The 19,329-nt window shown below is 41.1% G+C and overlaps 2 protein-coding genes across 4 annotated transcripts in view; one reads left to right on the plus strand and one right to left on the minus strand.

Moving 5' to 3' along the window:
• Positions 1 to 3,787, plus strand: part of Ints8 (integrator complex subunit 8) — a 46,565-nt gene extending 42,778 nt beyond the window's left edge. Inside the window, exon 27 of the mRNA XM_032905941.1 lies at positions 3,587 to 3,787. Coding sequence (XP_032761832.1) covers positions 3,587 to 3,703 — 117 coding nt within the window. The 3' untranslated portion in view covers positions 3,704 to 3,787. The remainder of the gene's footprint in view (positions 1 to 3,586) is intronic.
• Ccne2 (cyclin E2) lies at positions 3,387 to 15,128 on the minus strand. Of its 3 annotated transcripts, none has more exons than XM_032905954.1 (12): positions 14,744 to 14,833; positions 13,863 to 13,902; positions 13,666 to 13,765; positions 13,530 to 13,583; positions 12,673 to 12,824; positions 11,608 to 11,743; positions 9,505 to 9,651; positions 8,745 to 8,840; positions 8,170 to 8,304; positions 6,563 to 6,674; positions 5,780 to 5,937; positions 3,387 to 5,198 (listed from the first exon to the last, which is right to left on the minus strand). In XM_032905954.1, exons 2-12 carry the CDS (start codon positions 13,874 to 13,876, stop codon positions 5,085 to 5,087), a joined length of 1,218 nt encoding a protein of 405 aa, XP_032761845.1. In that variant the 5' UTR covers positions 13,877 to 13,902; positions 14,744 to 14,833; the 3' UTR covers positions 3,387 to 5,084. The 3 variants fall into 3 exon arrangements, with proteins under 3 accessions (XP_032761845.1, XP_032761855.1, XP_032761865.1); XM_032905964.1 differs by lacking the exon at positions 14,744 to 14,833 and adding an exon at positions 14,995 to 15,128 and having other exon boundaries at positions 3,693 to 5,198; XM_032905974.1 differs by having other exon boundaries at positions 3,693 to 5,198; positions 13,666 to 13,762; positions 14,744 to 14,805.
• Between the last annotated feature and the right edge of the window lie 4,201 nt (positions 15,129 to 19,329).

The following is a 19,329-nucleotide window of genomic DNA, read 5'->3' on the forward strand; positions in this document are numbered from 1 at the left end:
TATTTAATACCCTAAAACATGTGAGAGAAATAAAGAATATGAAGTAGCCGGCTTGGTTAAATGCCATACCTTCTCCCATTATTTCCTTTTTCTTTAAGTAGTGTGTGTACATTGTGTTTGTAGTGTTTAAATGCGGGCATGCATGTACCGTGGTGGCACTCATATACCCTTTCCTCCTCTTTCAAAGTCATGGTCTTTTTCCCTCCAGTAATTGTTACGCAAGTGTATATATGTGGACATAGGAAATAACTCATAACCAGTTGGAGTGTGCTCTTCTCTGGTGAGGACTATTTTCTCCCTCTACATTCTTTAGTTGCCTGTAGTTGTGTAGGACTTGGGGCCTTGTAGGCTTCCCCCTGTCTATTTTTAGTATGTCTGTTGTTGTCTTTGTTCAGCTCCTGTTGGTGAGGGTTTATGGGCTTCTGGCACGAAGATTCCTAAGACCCAATCTCACAAGCAAACTCTCTTATCCTCTGGTTCTTCAAGTCTTTTCAGTCCCCTCTTCCTTAGTGATCCCTGGTACTTAGGTGCAGGAGTTATTTTGTAGCCAGATCTGTTGGAGCTGGGCTCCACAGCTCTATACTTTGATCAATTGTGGTTTTATGTAGTGGCCTCTGGTACAAAGAGTTTTTTATTGATGAGGATAAAATGATAGTTACCTGAGGGTATAAGGACAAATATTTAAAATGTAGTTAGGAATTATGCTGGTTTAATAAAGTGGTGGTTGGGGGTTGGGGATTTAGCTCAGTGGGTTCGGTCCCCAGTTCCGGAAAACAAAAACAAAAACAAAAACAAAAAAAAATAAATAAAGTGGTGGATGTAGTTTCTTTTTCAAGAGCCATGATTGTACTAGCCCTGGGTAGTTGATTGGGTTTCCTGTACTAGGCATGGTTTCCCTCTTGTTAGAGAGCTGTTGGTTATCGCCAAGGTGTGCATCCCACTGTCTGAATCTTGGGGTTATCGCAGCATGCTAGTTGTTGCTGTGGGTCATAGGTGTCACAGCTGAGTAGGACTTTTGCTGGTTTCCTTCTTTTGGAAGCTTGCCTGGTGTTTTCTGGAACTATGAAAGCTAGTCCTCAGGGAGGAGGCTTTCAGGTCAGCTCCAGCTCACAGACCCTTGGCGCTGTGTCTACAGTATATGGTGTCTTCAAGAATAGGTCTCTTGGGCTGGAGAGATGGCTCAGAGGTTAAGAGCATCTACTGCTCTTCCAGAGGTCCTGAGTTCAATTCCCAGCAACCACATGGTGGCTCACAACCATCTGTAATGAGATCTGATGCCCTCTTCAGGTGTGTCTGAAGACAGCTACAGTGTACTTATATACAATAAATAAAATCTTTAAAAAAAAAAAAAAAAGAATAGGTCTCTTGCATTTCTGGGAGGCAACCAATGGCAGTAGCTATTTTGGGAGTCTCTTGGGCAAACTTGACCATTAGATACTTTTATTTTTCGAGGCAGGGTCATTCTAGGTATGTTCATCCTAGAACTCCTATAGACCAGGCTGGCCTCAAAGGCAGAGACGATCTGTCTCTGCCTCCTGAGTGCTAGTATTAAAGATGTGCACTACCATATTGGCCCACCATTTTATTATTTTTTAAACTCCTTCTCTTTTAAAGGCTCTAACTATATATTCTTACTGTCTCCTTTGCCTCCTGGTTCTTCTATGTGCAAATAAAGGTTATCCTTTACCCCTCACATTCAGAGAGGCCTCTCATTCACAAATCTTCTTACTACCTTTACACTGATCTTATTGTCAAGTGTGTTTTCTGTCTTATTACTGTAACTCATTATCTATGCCCATAGCCTTTTCTGACTTTCTTGCTTCTGTGTTTCTCAAAATTGGGTTTGTGACCTCCCCCCACCATCAGTCAGCCCCTTCCTTCCCTACTCAACCATCAGTACAGCAAGTGCAGTCTGCTCAGCAGTAACAGACGAGGCTTTGTAATTCAGTTTCCTAGGTTGTCTGATGGAGCCAAGTGTGGTAACCAAACTGGCTGACTGTTGGAACTTAGGTTTGGATTTTGTGTCTTCACTTTCTTCTTGGAAAAACCCTGTTTGTTTTAAAAAGTCCTAACCATGCAGACTTGCCACTACCAAACCTAGTTACCTAGTTCTGCGGCTCCTTTCATTGTTTCTCTTACTAGCCTATACATTCTTTAAAAGTCTGTTATTTTAGACTTTTCCTGTGAAGTCCCTATTTTGTACATTTTCCATTTTGAATGATTTCCTTGGCTCTTGTTTACTTGGGATAGATTAGAAAATAAGGCAGCCTACTGGCTTTATGGGAACTAGTCTCAACCATTGTGGACTTAGGAGTGCCAGCTAAGATTCTGGTTTCTATTACTGTTCACCTTGAAGGTCATTTGTATTTGTATGCATTAAGCCCACTCTTCGGGTGTTAAGAAGTCATACCACTCTTGGTGAAGGCGAGTTTTGATGCTGTGTTCCCACTGGCATTTTAATTAACTTCTGTAGTTAGTAGCCTATGTTATCCTTAATGTCAGTCCTCACTGTGCTTTACCTCTGGCCAGTTCTTATCCCTCTGCCTTGGTCTGTAAAATTCCCCACTCCACACATTTACATTCTGCCATGACTATGCTTTGACTGCCATTTCAAGGGCTAACAGAAAAAAAGCCAGTAAATACTTTTCAGTCCTCCTCTCGTTACTGTTTACCTGTGGCTTCTTTCATTAGATCATTGATCGTTCTATTCATCCCCCCACCCCCACCCCTCACTATAGCTCTATGCTTTCTTGTAGTTACCTCCTTTGTGTCCTTAACATTTTTTTTTTTTTTTTTTTTTTTTTTTTTTCAGAGCGGGGACCGAACCCAGGGCCACTGAGCTAAATCCCCAACCCCTACATTTCATTTTCTAAAGTTAGTGCTTGGGCCTTCTTTTGGTCACAGAGCTAGAAAGAGAGGCCCATGGCCTCGTGGATATGGGTTAGTTAAGTGCTCTGTCTCGGGGCTGTTCACTCAGCCCCATTATTCCTTATTAATCCTTTCACAATTTTTACAGTACCCACATGAAGTGTGATTTCTCTCAAATACCTGGGCTTCCTTACCAATTGTCTGAGATACCATGGTTTGTTTAACTTATTACCACCCACTACCAGCTTTTGCCCACATGCATTCCTTGATCCAGCAAGTTCTAATTCTAACTTTAAGATAGTCTTTTAACACAAAACTAGATTTTTAGTTTCTAAACTTAGCAGAAAACCACTATGAATATTTAGTAGTTCATGGTGCTTCCAATTACTTCCAAGAACATAGCTACTTTGCACATTTATGAAACATGACTTGTGATTTCTTCCAACCTATTCTGTTGAAGACTTAGTTTAACTATAAAGATGTCGGTACTAAAGACAACCATCTTATACGCAGTCATATAAGCATACAGAAATTTATTTAGTGTAAGAAAATGTCCCGGGTAACTGTGTAAATTAAAGAAATTTTAAAAGTGGATCAATGTAATAATGCCACTTTTTTCTGTAGTTTTTAATTTGATTTAGTTATTTTTAACTTTGACTTATGTGTACTACTATGACAAAATTTTTCCAAACTTCTAATAACACTTTTCTGTTTTAAGATCAAAGCCATTGGCCAAACAGAATTGAATGCAAGCAACCCTGAAGAAGTACTACAGCTGGCAGCACAGAGAAGGAAAAAGAAGTTTCTACAAGCAATGGCAAAACTTTACTTTTAAGCAGTTAGTTAATTTTTTTTTAATTTTATTTTTTAAACTATGGGCTAAAAGTAAACAGTATTAAAAGATTAAGTTTATATAATACATATGTACAATTTAGTGGTGCTTTCTTTTTAACCAAAACAAACTGAAACAAATTAGTTTATAAACAAAAAGTATACAAAAACTTCATATCTTAACAATAGTTTATAATTTTTCAAAGAGAGACAAAGGTTCACATGTCTGATAATCTGGCAGTCTGGTACCACTTTTATCTAATGAAATTAACATTTTTTAGGCCCAAATTTCCTTTTCAAAGGCTAACTTAAAATATTTAATGTATAAGTAGCTATTCTATATACAGCAAGTTTAAATAAATAAATTTCTAGGAGTCAGCATACATTTAATATTTTTCTGCCATAAGAAAATAGAAGTTTAGGTCATATGTTAAGTTTTACCATGTTGACACAGTCCTCATCTCATAATATTAAAAATGGACCACCAGTTTTACAAACATAAAGCGCCTTAGGGATATCTTAGTGTAATAAAGTGACTTTCTTATATAGTTTGAAAAAGTGTTTAATTTTACCCAAATTGTGATACACAAAAGGATTATAAAGCAACCTTTCTATCAAGTAAAACACCCCCCCCCCCCGAGTAGAAGAAGCCAAAGCATTTATCTTGTATATAATTTCTTTGGTTCTCCCATTTAGAGCACAGTTTAAACATTTGGTTCAGTGCCTTAGTGATTAAGAAATATTAAGGCAAACAAACTAGTTAAAAACATATTGAACTTTACCATTCATAAAAATTCAAGTTTTATCATTGTTTTGCTACAGCTTTAGATAAATTAGCCACTTTATTACAAAACAATCTTTGTAATTAAGCTTAAATTTTATTTTCAAAAAACAAATTGCACCATTCAAGAGTATAGGAATTTAAGAATATAAAATCTAGATTCAAAGTTCCTGTGTCAGCTAATGTATCCTTTAAGGTAGCACTAGTCTAGTCCATATTCCAATGATAAAATTCCTAGTTCATCAAAAGAAACACAATAACACTGAATTTTAAAGAAACACAGTAACAAACAAACAACTGCTATAGCATAAATTGTTGTTGGCTTCCATCCACTATTCTTGGGAGTGAAGTCACATTTGTAAACAAGTTCTCTTTTATAGGAAATATTTCTTTAGTGCCAATTTTTTGAAGTTTTTTGTTTTGTTCTTTTGTAGTGCTGGGGATTGAACCCAGGATTTTGTGCATCCTAGGCATTTAGTGCCAAATTGACATCATTTTAAAATAAAAGAATGGCAGTGTAACTCCTTAGGCAAGGATAGTCACAGCACTACTTTCCTGTAACTCATTTGTATCAGACTCTCTCCATCATTCCAATGTGTTAACCTCAGTACTTTACTGGTGGTTTCTCAGTGCTCTTCGGTGGTGTCATGATACCTCCATTACACACTGGTGACAACTGCCCTCCTTTTCTGAAGATGTTCACATAGTTTACTTCATTCTGTACACGTGAAGGAATTATTTAGTAATTAACAGTTAAGATAAAACAAGTATGCAGTAAAACTAGACTTCTACTTATGTGTTTCTATCCAAACTTAAGACTCTATCTTGGCTGGGTGGTGGTGGTACACACCTTTAGTCCTAGCATTTGGGAGGTAGGGGGATCTCTGAGTTAGAGGTCAGCCTGGTTTATATAGCTATTCCAGTAAAACCCTGTCTCAACAACAAAAAGTTCTAATTTCTTGTCTGGGCTGCTGGTCTTCATTTTTAAGCTGTTTAACAGTAATATTTTTCTTGAGACAGGGTCTTACTATGTGGCCCAGGCCAGTGTTGATCCTTCTGCCTCAGCCTCTCTAGTGCTAGTTAGTGTGCACCCTAGGCCCATATCACCAAGACTGTGTTAATTATCTCCCTTACGTTTTAATTCCCCCTTTATCATCCTATATAACTGTCTAAGTAGTAATGCACACTAGTTTCAGACCTTAGCTAAACTTTGCTAACTTCAGCTCCATTAGTTTCAGGACTTAACTAAATAGCAAGATTTTAAAAAACAGTGAAAGATAAAGCAAACAAAAACCATACCAGCAAAGCCAAGTAATTTGTGTGTGTCTGGATATTGTGTCTGTCTTCCATGGGTATCTTCTTAAAAGTCTTCAGCTTCACTGGACTTACACTTTTTACAACACTGACAAAAGGCACCATCCAGTCTACACATTCTGAGATGTCATCCCATTCCAAACCTACATTTAAACAGTTAATACAGCGTTAATCAAACTGTGTTTCTTACATGATGCTAAAGCTGAAAGAATTGATAATTTTCTCAAGGCTTCTCTGTAGCCCAGGGTGGCTTCCCTTCTGGGTCAGCCTCCCAGTGCTGGGATTACAGGCTCTTGCTACTCATCCGACTCTCTTGAGTGTGGGTTGGTTTTTTGTTTTTTGTTTTGTTTTGTTTTGGGCTTGTTTGCTTTAAAAATTTATAACTATGTGAATATGTTACGTGTGCACAAGTGCCCAGGGATCGGAAGACTGTGTTAGATGTTCTGGAGCTAGAATTAGATGTGAGGGCTAGGAATCAAACCTGGGTCTTTAAGAGCAGTATGTGCTCTTAACCACTGATCCATCTTTCCAGGCTCACTTCTAAGATTTAAAACCCAGTGCCTATTCATACAAAGTAGAATTTTGGTATTTGCTTCAAATAGTTGTATTTTTCTGATTGTGGAAATACACTAAGGGTTAAGCACTTCTAGCCAAATAAAACCAAAAAAAAAAAAAAAATTAACTAAATTGTTTTATTTTGTGTTTGGTAAGGTGTTAAAGTTCCATTAAAAGTTGTGAACAGGTGAGAAGTCAACGAAATAGTCTTACCTGAAGCTTTCTTAACCACTTCGATGGAAGTAAAATGGCATAAGGCAGCGGCGGCCAGAATTCTGTATTGAAATTCTAAAGAGTCGATGGCTAGAATGCACAGATCTAAAAGCTGACAAGGAAAAAGCAAAAGTAATTTAAGAGAAATGTAAATATGTCCCTATTTTACATATAACTCTAAAGTAAATAAGCTACCACCCAGTCTCAGGATTATAGGGAAGGGAATAAAAACAATTGGATTGTAGGAACACAGTGATAACTATTAGAAGGGTGAACACTTCATCTAGATTAAATTAGGTAACACTTTCATAAAATAAGCAAAGAACATCTTCCTTCCTTGTCCAAGGTGGGCAGTGGAAAGCAAGGAAATCTAAAAGTAGTAGCTTTGCTATGTTATACAGGGCCTTCAGATAAAGGAAAAGTAGCAGTGAAATCTGGTGTAAAGGCCAGATTTCAGAGGGTTAAGTTAATGGCCTGTCACTGAATAAAACTGTATTTGTACTCACACATCAGTCAAGGTGGTGGTAGAAACTGGAGGAGTTGGAAGTGAAATGCTACCACAGATTATTATCTAATACATGAGACCAGTATTTTCCAATCTGGGTGTTTCGGAATCTTGAGGTATTTATAAGTATATGAGATCTCTTGGGAGCTGGAACTCATGTCAGAACTCAGTTCACTTATATACATGCTTATACATAGATACTCAATTTTATAGAATAGTTTTAATGTGCCTGTTCTTTGTGACCTGAAGTCAAGTGTGAATTTTTCACAATCAAAAATTCCAATTTTGGTGACTGCAGAGATGACTCTGTGGTTAAGAGCACTGACTGCTCTTGCAGAGGACATCAAGTTCAATTCCCAGCAACCACATGGTGGCTCACAACCATCTGTAATGGGATCTGATGCCCTCTTTTGGTATGTCTGAAGAGTGACGGTGTACTCATAAATCTTAAAAAATTACAATTTTGGAGCATTTTCAAAATTCTGGGATAGGAATATTAAAACTTATATACTAGAAATATTCCACAACTTACAGATTGACTTACAGATTTAAAACACGAATTCTAATCCAAATGACTTAATACTCATCACCAAATGTCAATTTTACATCCTACATAGAATAAAATTAAAGGTTGTCTTCACAGAAGTACAGCCTTCAAATCTTACTTATTGTAAAGAATGGAATCCTCAACCTCTTTAGTTACTCTGTTAGAATATGCTGGCCTAGGAAAATTTAATCAGAATTAAAGCACAGCAGGCCAGGCAGAGGCAGGTGGCTCTGGGGCTAAGGTCTACAGAACAAAGTTGCAGGACAGCCGGGGCTCTTGCAAGAGAAATTCTGTCTTGAAAAACAGAACAAAAAGCCTAAAGACAACTAGCTGAAAACATAATTTTCCCCCATTTCATATCAAAGAGATTTTTATTTTAATCCCAAATCCTAAAAAAATAGATCTTTTTCTAGAATTATTAAGCAATGTAAATACTTGAAATAGAATTTTATGGGTCAAACGTTTTCTTGATGACAAAGATTTATCTCAGTATGCCATTGTGTTGTGTAGTTCATGACTGTTTATGACTTATGTGTTCAATAACGGGGTCAATACCTGAGCTATCTGGATGAACGTCTCCTGAGAATACTGAGGTAGAAGAACCTTAGGAATGTCTTTAACAGCATCAACTTGGAGAAAAAGATTCAACCAGGAAATGACTGTTACTGGACAAAGTTCCCATTTTAATGCCTGTCAATGAAAATTTAAAATGCCCATTAATTATGACATATGTGTATGTATGTGTACATATATATATATATTAGTAAGAGTTTAGAAGTTAATTAAATTTCTCTACCAATCATTAACCAATATCTATTTTTGTGTTAACCTTTTAGAATTAAATGCTCAGACTAAAACCCCAATTTTGTTTCTTCTTAAAATTTTGTTCAAAATTATATTGAATTTGGGGTGGGCACATGATGTGACAAGTAGGTGAAGATTAAAAAGACACTTTTTACATCATGTGGGTTCCCCATTGATCAATATGATGTCATGCCTGCCTGGCAGTAAGTCCCATTAGCTTACTGAATCATTTCATTGGTCCTTAAGTTTGGCTTTCTCTTCTATCCAAAGTTCACTCATAATTGCTATATTATAAAACTGCAATCAAAAAAGGACATAATTATTACCTTTAATATATTGAGTTCCATCTTTAAGATATCTACTTCACTGCAAGCACCATCAGTGACATAAGCAAACTCTTGGAGTTTGGGAGCGTAGATTTCCTTTAATTTAGAAATTTTTTTATTAAGCACAATGTAAATAAAAACAGAAAATTATATATATATATGTATATATATATATGAATGCTTCAGGTTTAAGGACAGCTTCACAAAATAGTTTAAATCAGAAAAACGCATAAAATTTTTTGGTATGTAATTATCTGTTACTGTTGTACTTATTTTCAAGGTTTATCTTTCTGGAGTTGATCTTGTATTCCAATCTTAATCTGTTGTTTCAATTAAGAAATAGTAACTTTTTTAATACTGCCTGGTGATCAGACTAAAACAAGACATTCAACAAATAGGGTCTTGGACTGGGGATGTGGCTCATTTATTTGAGTGCTTGTCCAATGTGTAAGAGACACTGCATATAAGCCTGTAGTCCTGTCACTTGGTTGGCTGAGGCAGGAACAATAAGGTCATCTTCAAGCAGCAGAGTGAGGTTGAAGACCATTATTCTGACTCAGCATATTTCTTTCATTTGTTTACTTTCTAAACTGGTGCTATATAATTATGTAACATTGACCTTATATCCCCACTATAAAGAATAAAGCAATTCTTTTTCCATAAAGATTTAGTTCAGAAAATGACAGTATCCTGAGATTAATGTATTTACCTAAAAACTAAATTTACAGTAAATTTACCTCCATGAAATTTAAGAACTCACCTCAAGTTTGGAAGCAATGAACAATGAGGTAATCCCAATGAGTTGAAGCATATTTTTATTTACATCCTTTTGTGTCAACATAAATCTGTCAAAAAAGTCTTGGGCAAGGTAAAATGTTTCCCTATGAAGAGTATATACTTCACAGACCTGAAAGAACCAAATATTCAACATTATTTCCAGAATTTATCCAAAATAGAAAGTCATATTTACTATACCAAATTATGAGCCACTTTGAGGCTGTTTTGTTTTCAGGATGCCATTATTAACATAAGGGAGGGAATGACATGGACTAATAGACAGGGCGAGCTTGTTATCCTCGCTTTCCTAGTTTTACAGTTTTTCCAGAAGTTACTATTTTTCATATTTTATTACAGGCTAATTTAGTAACATTGGTGATAAGATCTCATGTTTTTCCCGTGTTAGTGGGAATTGCCCTCACGTTTCACTGTTGTTGCTAATAAATATTGCCATTCTCACATTTAAAGGAAAGTTTAATTTTCAATGTTACTCCATGAAATGGGTTGCCAATTATCTACCTTTCTGAAAATCAGGAATGTGATGCTTGGAGAATGACTCAGTAGCAAAGAACTTGCTTGTACTGGTTCCTAGAACCAGAGTTTAGGCAGCTCACCATTGTTTATAACCTCAGTGATAGAGCTAATGCCTGTCTTCTGAACTCCTTGGGCAACTGCACTCACATTTACACATAAAAGTAAAATCTTAAAATCAGGAATAGATGTTGTATTTCAAAGAGATACCTTTAGGATTTCTCAAACAATAAACTTTTTTTTTTACATACTTAGACTGAAAATATTTGTGTCAGTATACAAAGTAAAACTTTTAGTTAACATAATACCTAACCATACTGATGTCATTATTACTAGAAATGGACCTCATGTTCAATTTTAAAATCCCCCAAATGAAAATAGGCAAACCCTGGCAGGGAGACTTAAAAAAAAAAAAAAAAAGAAAGAAAATAGGCAAACCCAACTTTTGTTTCCTTTCCATAGTAACAGTGGATCATTTTTAAGGACAACGATCTCATTTTATAGTCTTGGAAACATTTCTGAGCTATACATACCTTTATCTACCAAGAGGTTCACCCTGTCTTCCTCCCCATATTAGGGATTAAACCCTGGGCTTCACCATGTGTTAGGCAAACATTTCACCACTAAGCATATAATCCCACCTGCCCCTTATTTTGAGGCATATCACTGTAACCTGCCCTGATTTGCTTGAAATTTGTAAATCTTCTTTCCTCAATCCACCATCTCCCATCAGACTACAGAGCAGATAATCCAGAGTCGGAAGAAAACCAATTTAACATCAAGTAATTTACAATGATACAAATAAGAAAAAATGTTTGCATAGATGTATAGGCATTCAGAATTACTGATATTCCCTTAAATCAATGGTGTATTTTTCTGTTTTGATGCAAGGTTTCACTGTGTAATCCATCTGATCTGGAACTTAGGCCAAGTTGGCCTTCACCTCCCAATCTTCCTGCCTCAGCCCTAGTGGATTACAGAGATATACTACCATCCATACCCAGGAATACAGAGTATTTCTGAAAGGAACAGGAGAGCACATTACAAAGGAAGCTAAATATGACGTAAAGGGCTTAAGGCCCCAGGGTAACCAAAATTCATGGCAGAAAAGGGATGTCTGGTGTCCTCTGAAGCCTAAGCTGGTCCTTTGTATGCCTGTATACAAAACCTAGTCAATGCTACATTCCATTCACCTTGAGTACCCTCAACTGGAAAGAAATCTAACAGACATCACTGATTTCTGATTTTAGTTTGGGTTATATTTAGATGTGTTCTTAGGACTTTACTCTTTGCTTTGGTACTGAGTGCACGCTACCATTGAGCTATGCTCCCAAATCCTGATTTTATTCTTATAAAAGGTCTGGGGTTATAGCTCAGCGCTGGTCTAGCATACAAGGCCCTGGGTTCAATCCCTACCACTACAAGGGAAAAAAAAATCAAGTCGTCATCTACTTTAGGTGTGGACAACATACTCTGAAGTCTCATGGAAGTACATACCCATACAAATATTTTTCGGTCATAGGTGCAATAGAAATTTCTATCTTTTAGAACATACCTCTAAAAGCCAGTCTAAAAGTATTGACCTCATTTGTGGTTCCAGGTCAGAATGCAGAACTTCAAAATGTTTGTCATGCACGTATCTGCTTTCCTTTTGTAGCATGTTTTGCCAAACCTCCTGTGAACATGCCCAGCTACATGGGGAGGGGTGGGGGGGAAAGCACATAATTTATAGTTGTGACCTATCCAAGTTCTGTTTACAATAGCTAAGTACAAGTTTCAAATCTCCAGCTCCACCTTGCAATTACAAATGGAAAGATTTCCACCTTACTGGTAAATCTCAGGAATGCTACATAATCTGATTTTTTATAATTTATAAAAGCTATGGTTTAAGATAACTGGTTTTGAGGCAGGGTTTCTCTGTGCAACAGCCCTGGCTATCCTGGAACTCTGCAGACCAAGCTGCTCTTGAATTAACAGAGATCTGCCTGTTCTGCCTCCTGAGTGCTAGCATGCATCATTACCACCCAGCAAGAGAACTCTTAAAGCAAGGCTAGAAAAATAGATGTATATGTAAACATAAGCATATGATCACAGTGATCATTGTTTCAACACTTGAAAATATAAGCAGCATCATTTATAATTTTTAAGGTGGAACTTAGTATCAGGCACAGAGATAGTTTGTCTGACTCCATTAATTTGCTTATTCAAGTCAAATGTCAACTACTATATAAATGTTTTCTATAAGCCATACTTCTTAGTCATATCATAACTGATAGTAAACTTGGTAAGAAGTAGGGTTGCTGTTCATTTAAAAGTGTTCTCACTTTAACTAGACAAATTTAAACTACAATTTAAAAAGGAGTTCAGTTCCGCTATGTCTGGAAGCACTTCCCAAACAAGTGAAGGAAAACCCAGGTTTGGGTTTTAACTCTTTTACTTGCTATCATTTGCAGATATTGTCTCATGGAGAATGATACATGCTTACCTCTCAGTAAGGGAAATACTAAAACAAACAAACAAACAGTTTCCCTATTTTATAATAAAGTCAAAAGAAAATACACAGCATTATTTTAATTCTACCACTTAAACATTTGGTATAAAGTTACTGAAATTTTTTTACCTTAAATCTGGCAGAGGTGAGGGATTAATAAAAAGATTTTTAAATCTGTAGTTTGTAAACCTAGAGAAGTCACTTGTTCCTATTTCTTTATGGGGTGTTTCAATGATAATGCAAGGACTGATTCCTCCAGACAGTACAGGTGGCCAACAATTCTGTCATTTCAAAACAGAAAGAGAAAAACCTGTAAGTGCATTAAGAAACCTTGCCTTTGTTCTGCATCCTCAAATGATAGCCAATTTGATGTTCGTACTTAATTTTTAAAGCTATATAATTCATATTAGTCTCCATCAGTTAGATAAGGAAGCCTGGTAATACAAGGCATTAAGTACTGAAATAACGAATGCATTTGTAAAGTAAAATAATTTCAAGAGTAGTTGTTCTCGGAATCTAGAATAGGATACTTTAAGAAAAAAACATAAAAACTCTGTTTAAAGTGTTTTCTAATACTTGAATGCAAAAACATCAAAAGATCTAGTCAAGTGGAGTCATTTAGAGGAAAATTACCATCTCCAAGTTAGCACATAGGAAGGGACACTGAAGCCTGGGTGCCACACTGACAGTGACCTCACATCCTTTTCATGCCCGCTCAGAGCTATCAGGCCCTCCACTCTAGTTAGAAAGTGAACAAAGAGCAGTATATAGGCGGGCCCTGGTACACCAGCCAGCTCCAAAAGGGAGGGATGTACAAAAGGGAGCCAGCTGCTTCTAGGCCAACTACCCTGCAGCTGTAGGACTCAGGCTCACATGAACTCCTCCAAGTTCACCTCTAAGATCATTAGACTCTTCCTACTGTAAGGCAGTAACACACCATTCTACTCTTACTCTTCCCCAGCCCACCCAGGCCAGTTCTGCATTACCCTAATCTCATACTGATGCTTCTTGGTGATCTCCTCTGTTCTTTTTTTGACATCCTGGAGAATAGAAAAGAAGATGTAAACTAAGGTCTCAAGCAAGGAATATTCTTCCCTTTCTCCCTCTTGTTCCTTACATCACCTGTGCTGTTTTTCTCTTCTTGGCCTGAATTATCTGGGCTTCTTGTGGAGAGTCTGGCTGGTTGGGCCGGGCATGCTGCTGCTTAGCTTGTAAACGGCTACTGTGATGAATTTTAGAAAGGACGTTTAATTAGTAAGTCAGATATTTCAAAAGCAGCAGCAAATTTTGAAACATGTCTCCCAGACTAACAGTGTTACCTGCGTCTTGACATTCTCTTCTTTGAGGCCTATGAAACCTCTAAATGGGGGAGAAGAAAAGTAAAATCAAGAACATAGTCATCCATAATCTTCAAGTTCCAACTAAAACTAACATTACCAGAAGGTGGCCTGAACCTTTAAAAAGAAATACTGCACTATCTTCTGAAATACACTAGTATCTCAGTAATTTTACGTCCATGCTTTCATTTCCTTAGCTGAATGGCCAGTGGGAACGTGAGTGCGTTAAGGAATGTGCAGAGGACCCTAGCACCCTTTAGCCAATCTTCTGGGTCATTCATGCACTCCCCAGTCCAACTAGGGTGGGAAAGGCTCGTCCCGGACTCAGCCCGCCAGGCGCCTGACCGAGCCTCCAAGAGCGGGCTGTGGAGAAGCCGGTTCCGCGCCAATTTGGAGAGCGGCTGTGGCGGGGAAGCAGGGGGTGGAGGGAACCTTCTGGTGTCACGTCCTCCAGGCTCCTTTCCCTCCTTCCCAGCCCCACCCGGCGGGTAGTGTCGCTTGCAGGGGTGATGGGACCTCAATTTCAAAAGAGCAGAAGGAAATTTGGGGGGGGGGTGTTAAAGGAGAAAACAGGGCTTACGAATTTCTCCGTGAGGAGACCCACACCTTAATCCTCCCACGCGGGAGACCTTCCCAAAATGAGGATGGACAGAGAAGCTCCCAGAGAAGCTTTTCGTGGCCTCTCATTTGGGGATACACTCCATCCCGTGCCTCCCCTTGGCCTCCTGACAGGCACCGACCTCGGGACCCCTTAATTCCAGTCTCCTATCCCTTGTCCCCACTCCATCCCCCATTTTTCCTCTTCCACGGCTCCCGTCAGATGAGGTTCCTTCGCCCCCCCCCCCACACCCCTGTCCCAGTACCTCCTCAGCGCCAGACCCTCCTCAGCTCGGCTCAGCTGGCGCCGGCGCCAACTCAATATATAGGCCTGGCCCGGACCGCCCCGCACGCATGCGCCGCAGACTGACACCTCGGACGGCGCCTTCCCCTCCCCCGCCCGCGCCCGCCCAGCTCGCCCGCGCGCGCCGCGCCCTGCCCTCAGTGCGCGCGGGCGCCGAGTGGCCGCACGGCTGCCCTCCCGGACCGTGCTCCTCCGCCCCTCTCGGCGCTTCACCTGCGCGCGCCGCGGCTGCAGCGTCCGAGAGGCCCCTCCCCCGTGTTAGTGGCCCACCGCGGACGCCCGCAAGCCTTCCAGTTCACGCCCGTTCCCCTCACGATAGCTCTTGGATCTCGGGGTGTCAGGCTGCGGTTCAGCTCGGCTTTTAGGGGGAGGCGACGCGGTCCCGCCCAGGCCTCTCGAGGGACAGGAGAGGGGCACCCAAATCTTCTCAGAGGCTGGGGAGCGGGAGCCGGAGGGCCCGCCCCTCCGGGAGGAGCGAAGCCCGCGGCTGAGGAGCTGGCCAATGGCAGGAAAGGACGGCAGCACAACGTGGAGCGGCCGCAGAATGTAAACATTCCGGAGCGCGCCGCCCGCCACGTGCGGAGCCGGAGCCATCCGCCTGGCGACGAGGGGCTGCTCGCCGCGGCCGCACACCGGAAGGCGCCTCAGCCCCTGGACTAGGTACGTGTGAACCCTGTCCTCGCGCCCCGCCGAGCGTCCACTTCGCTCTTGCTTACGGCTCCCTCACGGAGCCCGCGCGGGAAGCTCTTGCGCCGTGCGCAGCCTTTCTCCGCAGACTCCTGGCGCTAACCACCTCTCGAGACTGAAGTGGGAGCGCTCCCCATCCGCAGGAGTGCGGAGTCTTCGGGGACCTGGCCGAAGGGCAGGACGGTCGGCACCACGTGCGCGCCCGGGCCGCGCGCTCCGCCCCGCCCTGCCCTGCCCCGCCGCCAGCGCGCCCTGCGGAGCCCGCGCGAACCGCCTGCGCGGGAGAGCCTCCCGCCTGCGAGCGCGGCCGGGACGTGGCGGGCCGCCCCGTGCCGCGCGTGATCCGGGCACTTAAGCTCAGGGCTCCGACTACCTCTCCGCGCCCTGCGCCTCTCCAGGCCGGGTTTGCGGGTGACACTCCTCACACAGTCGGGTGGCGGGACGCCGCTCGGGGAACAAAGACCCCCCTCCCCCCAGGCCGCGGAAGCGGAGGAAGGGCTGCTGGAGGCAGGTGGTCGGGCGTTTGGCCCATCCCTGTCCGGAGTGAACCGGTGTGAGGGTGCCAGAGACAGCGGCCGCGGGGGCCGGCGCTTCCCGAGATGCACCTGGAGGCGGCCGGCCGCGGCGGGCCTTTTGTGCCACGCTGTTCTTGAGGGCCTAGGAAGGCCCTCAGCTTTCCTCCCGCACAGCCCCCTTTTCAGACACTTTCCGAGTCTTAGGGTAGTAGTCCCTTACACTAGCAAAAGCTCGCTTTCCCAGATTTACACATAGGAGACAGGATCAGAGGACACCCAATACTTTGTCTTGGCCTAAGGAAAGTTCGCCCAACCAGTAATTGCTTATCGCGACTCTGGAGAGCGAGGGAGTTGCCTCCCTTTGCGGGAGCTGTCATCTTCTACAGCTTAGAGTTCTCACCGGTTATGGCAAGAAAACAGAGGGTTGTACGTGGTTACCTTTCAGTAATGTGTGTTAAATGAGTGTAAGCAAAACTGATGGCCTACAGCCTCAGCTTCGTAGTGAGTTCAAGACCAACCTAGATTATGTGAGGGCACTGTCTTTTTTTTTTCCCCGGAGCCGGGGACCGAACCCAGATGAGGGCACTGTCTTAAAAAAAACTAGTGGCCCATGTGGGTGAACTTGATCAGGATATACTGAAAACGGGGGATGTCCTTTACACAGGATTGATCTTAAGAATCATAAGACCAACCGCATAAGTTAGTGTAAATAAGTCATCAGAAATGTACTGTGGGCATATCCTTAAGTACTATGCAAGCAGAGTAGCTGTAGGGAAAGCAAAATTAGAATGATTCTCCTAGGTAAATACCCACAGGATTGAATCAGCATAAAGGTACCAAGCAGGCAGTGGTGGTGCACACCTTTAAGCACAGAACTCAGGAGGCAGAAGCAAGGGATCTTTGAATTCGAGGCCAGCCTCTGCTGTAGAGTGACTTCAGGCAAACCCCGTCTTGAAAAACCAAAAATAAAAAGTAAAACAAAGGTACTTACAAACCTTTATTACTGCACCAATATTCACAAGGCTTAATTTATACAATCAGTTTAGGTGACTGTCTACATGAATGGATAAAGAAAAAATGCTAGATACACACAATCGAGTAGTCAGTCATGAAGAACCAAGTTATATTCGCAGGAAAATTAATGGGAGAATGATAAGTATGCATTCACATAGAACTTCCAGCTCGGGCTGGAGAGATGGCTCAGCGGTTAAGAGCACTGACTGCTCTTCCAGAGGTCCTGAGTTCAAATCCCAGCAACCACATGGTGGCTCACAACCATCTGTAATGGAATCTGATGCCCTCTTCTGGTGTATATGAAGACAGCGACAGTGTACTCATCTATAATAAATAAATAAATCTTTAAAAAAAAAAAAACTTCCAGCTCAGTGGTAGAGCATTTGCCTATCCCGGTTTGATCCTCAGCACCTGGATCACAAGGCAGGCGTAAAATAGGAAGGGGACTGTTGGTAAAGTAGATAATAGGAGGTGAATAGGATCAAAGTTTTACGCAGGCATAAAATGTTAAAATGAAACCTTTCCGTATAGCTAATACTGATATTCATTCCTTATAGCTATACTGATAAACATTAAATTTGAAAATGTAGAGACTCCATAATGGCCAATCATAGACTCGATGATTAATAAATACAAGCTATTCTTGCTCTTCCTCCTGAAGTTAAGAAACAATTTTAGCCTTTTGTGGTGCTACACACATGCCTTAGCAAAGAAGGCCAAGGCAGTGGATCTCTGTGAGTATGAAGTTAGTCTGGTCTACATAGCAAGATCCATGTTGGGTATTTCCTTAAACATCATGTTAAGTATTCAATTTTCATATACATTTTTAAATGCTTTATTTTATGTATGTTGAGTACACTGTCACTATCTTCAGACACACCAGAAGAGGGCATCAGATCCCATTACAGATGGTTGTGAGCCACCATGTGGTTGCTGGGGATTGAACTCAGGACCTCTGGAAGAGCAGTCAGTGCTCTTAATCGCTGAGCCATCTCTCCAGCCCCGATTGTTCATATATTTTAAAGTTTACTTTTAGTGTTCTTCTCCCCCCCCCCCAAGTCATTCCAGTTTTACATTTACCTGCTTTAATTCTGGCAGGTGTGGGACTCACATTTTTAATCCCAGCACTTGGGAAGCAGAACTGGTGGATCTCTTGAGTTCAAGGCCAGCCTGGTCTACATAGTGAGTTCCAGAAAGCCAGGGCTATGTAGAGAGACCCTGTCTCAAAAAATAAAATAAAATAAAATAAAATAAAATAAAATCTCTCTATGCACTTAGAAAATTTGGCCTTTTCTGAAGAGCTTCATTTACATGCCCTAAAATTTTGTGGCTAATAAACTTAACCTCTACAGCACTTTCTGAAGTAGTTATTTTAATTGTTTCCATATTCCTTTTCAGGAAGCAAGTGGGGGGTGGGGGGAAGGAGAGCTACAGAGGTTCTTGTGGAGGCGGGGGTCTCTGTTTTCTAAAAGCCAGGGGTTTTTACCTGTTTTGGTTGCTGACAAGCTGAGGCAGGGTTGTTTGAGTCCAGGCTCCATGGCTAATCTGGGCAAGATAGTAAAATCCTGATTCTTTAAAATCAAACCCAGCTGACATACTTTTTGTGTCTGAGTCTTTGCTATGCCGTCTCTGTGTAGACCTCTTAGATCCCTTGTCTTTATAATCTTTAGTTCTGCCCTCTAAACAAGACAATAGTTACCTAGTTAAGGTCTGAACCTAGAGCCTCCTGCATAAATGCTGTACCACTTGGCTGGATTCCTGGTATCTTTTTAGTTTTTGTTTTTTAAGATTGAGAAGAGGTTGCCTAGACTGGCCTTGAGTCTGCATCTCTCCTTCCTCAGCTTGTGACAGGACTGGAATATTACAGACCTGCATTACCAGGCCTAGCTTTGTTTTTTGTTTTTTTTGTTTTTAAACTCACTCCTAGTTGATTGAATAATATATTCTAATGAGTAAGCTATTAGATGCAAATATATTGCTAAGAATGTATGAGACAGCTGGGCGTGGTGGTACATGATTGAGTTTAAGACCACCTGGTCTACAGAGTAAGTTCCAGGACAGCCAGGGCTACACAGAGATACCCTGTCTCAAAAACTAAAAACAACAACAACAAAATAAAGAAGATGTAAGAAGTCATCTGTTTTCTGAGAAGAAGTAACTAGAAGAGTGGCAAAGGTAAGAGAAGCTGGTGAAGAGTTAAATTTCAAAAAGTTAGTCACAAACAAAGTCCAGACATGCCTGAGAGAATTTGAGATAGGGCTCACCGGCCCAGCTATCAGCCCCCAAGGACACTGGCCATCTGGAGCCACCCCCTCCCCTTCCTTCACTCCCT

The sequence above is a fragment of the Rattus rattus genome, chromosome 1 (assembly GCF_011064425.1).
Source record: "Rattus rattus isolate New Zealand chromosome 1, Rrattus_CSIRO_v1, whole genome shotgun sequence".
Classification (NCBI taxonomy): Eukaryota; Metazoa; Chordata; class Mammalia; order Rodentia; family Muridae; genus Rattus; species Rattus rattus.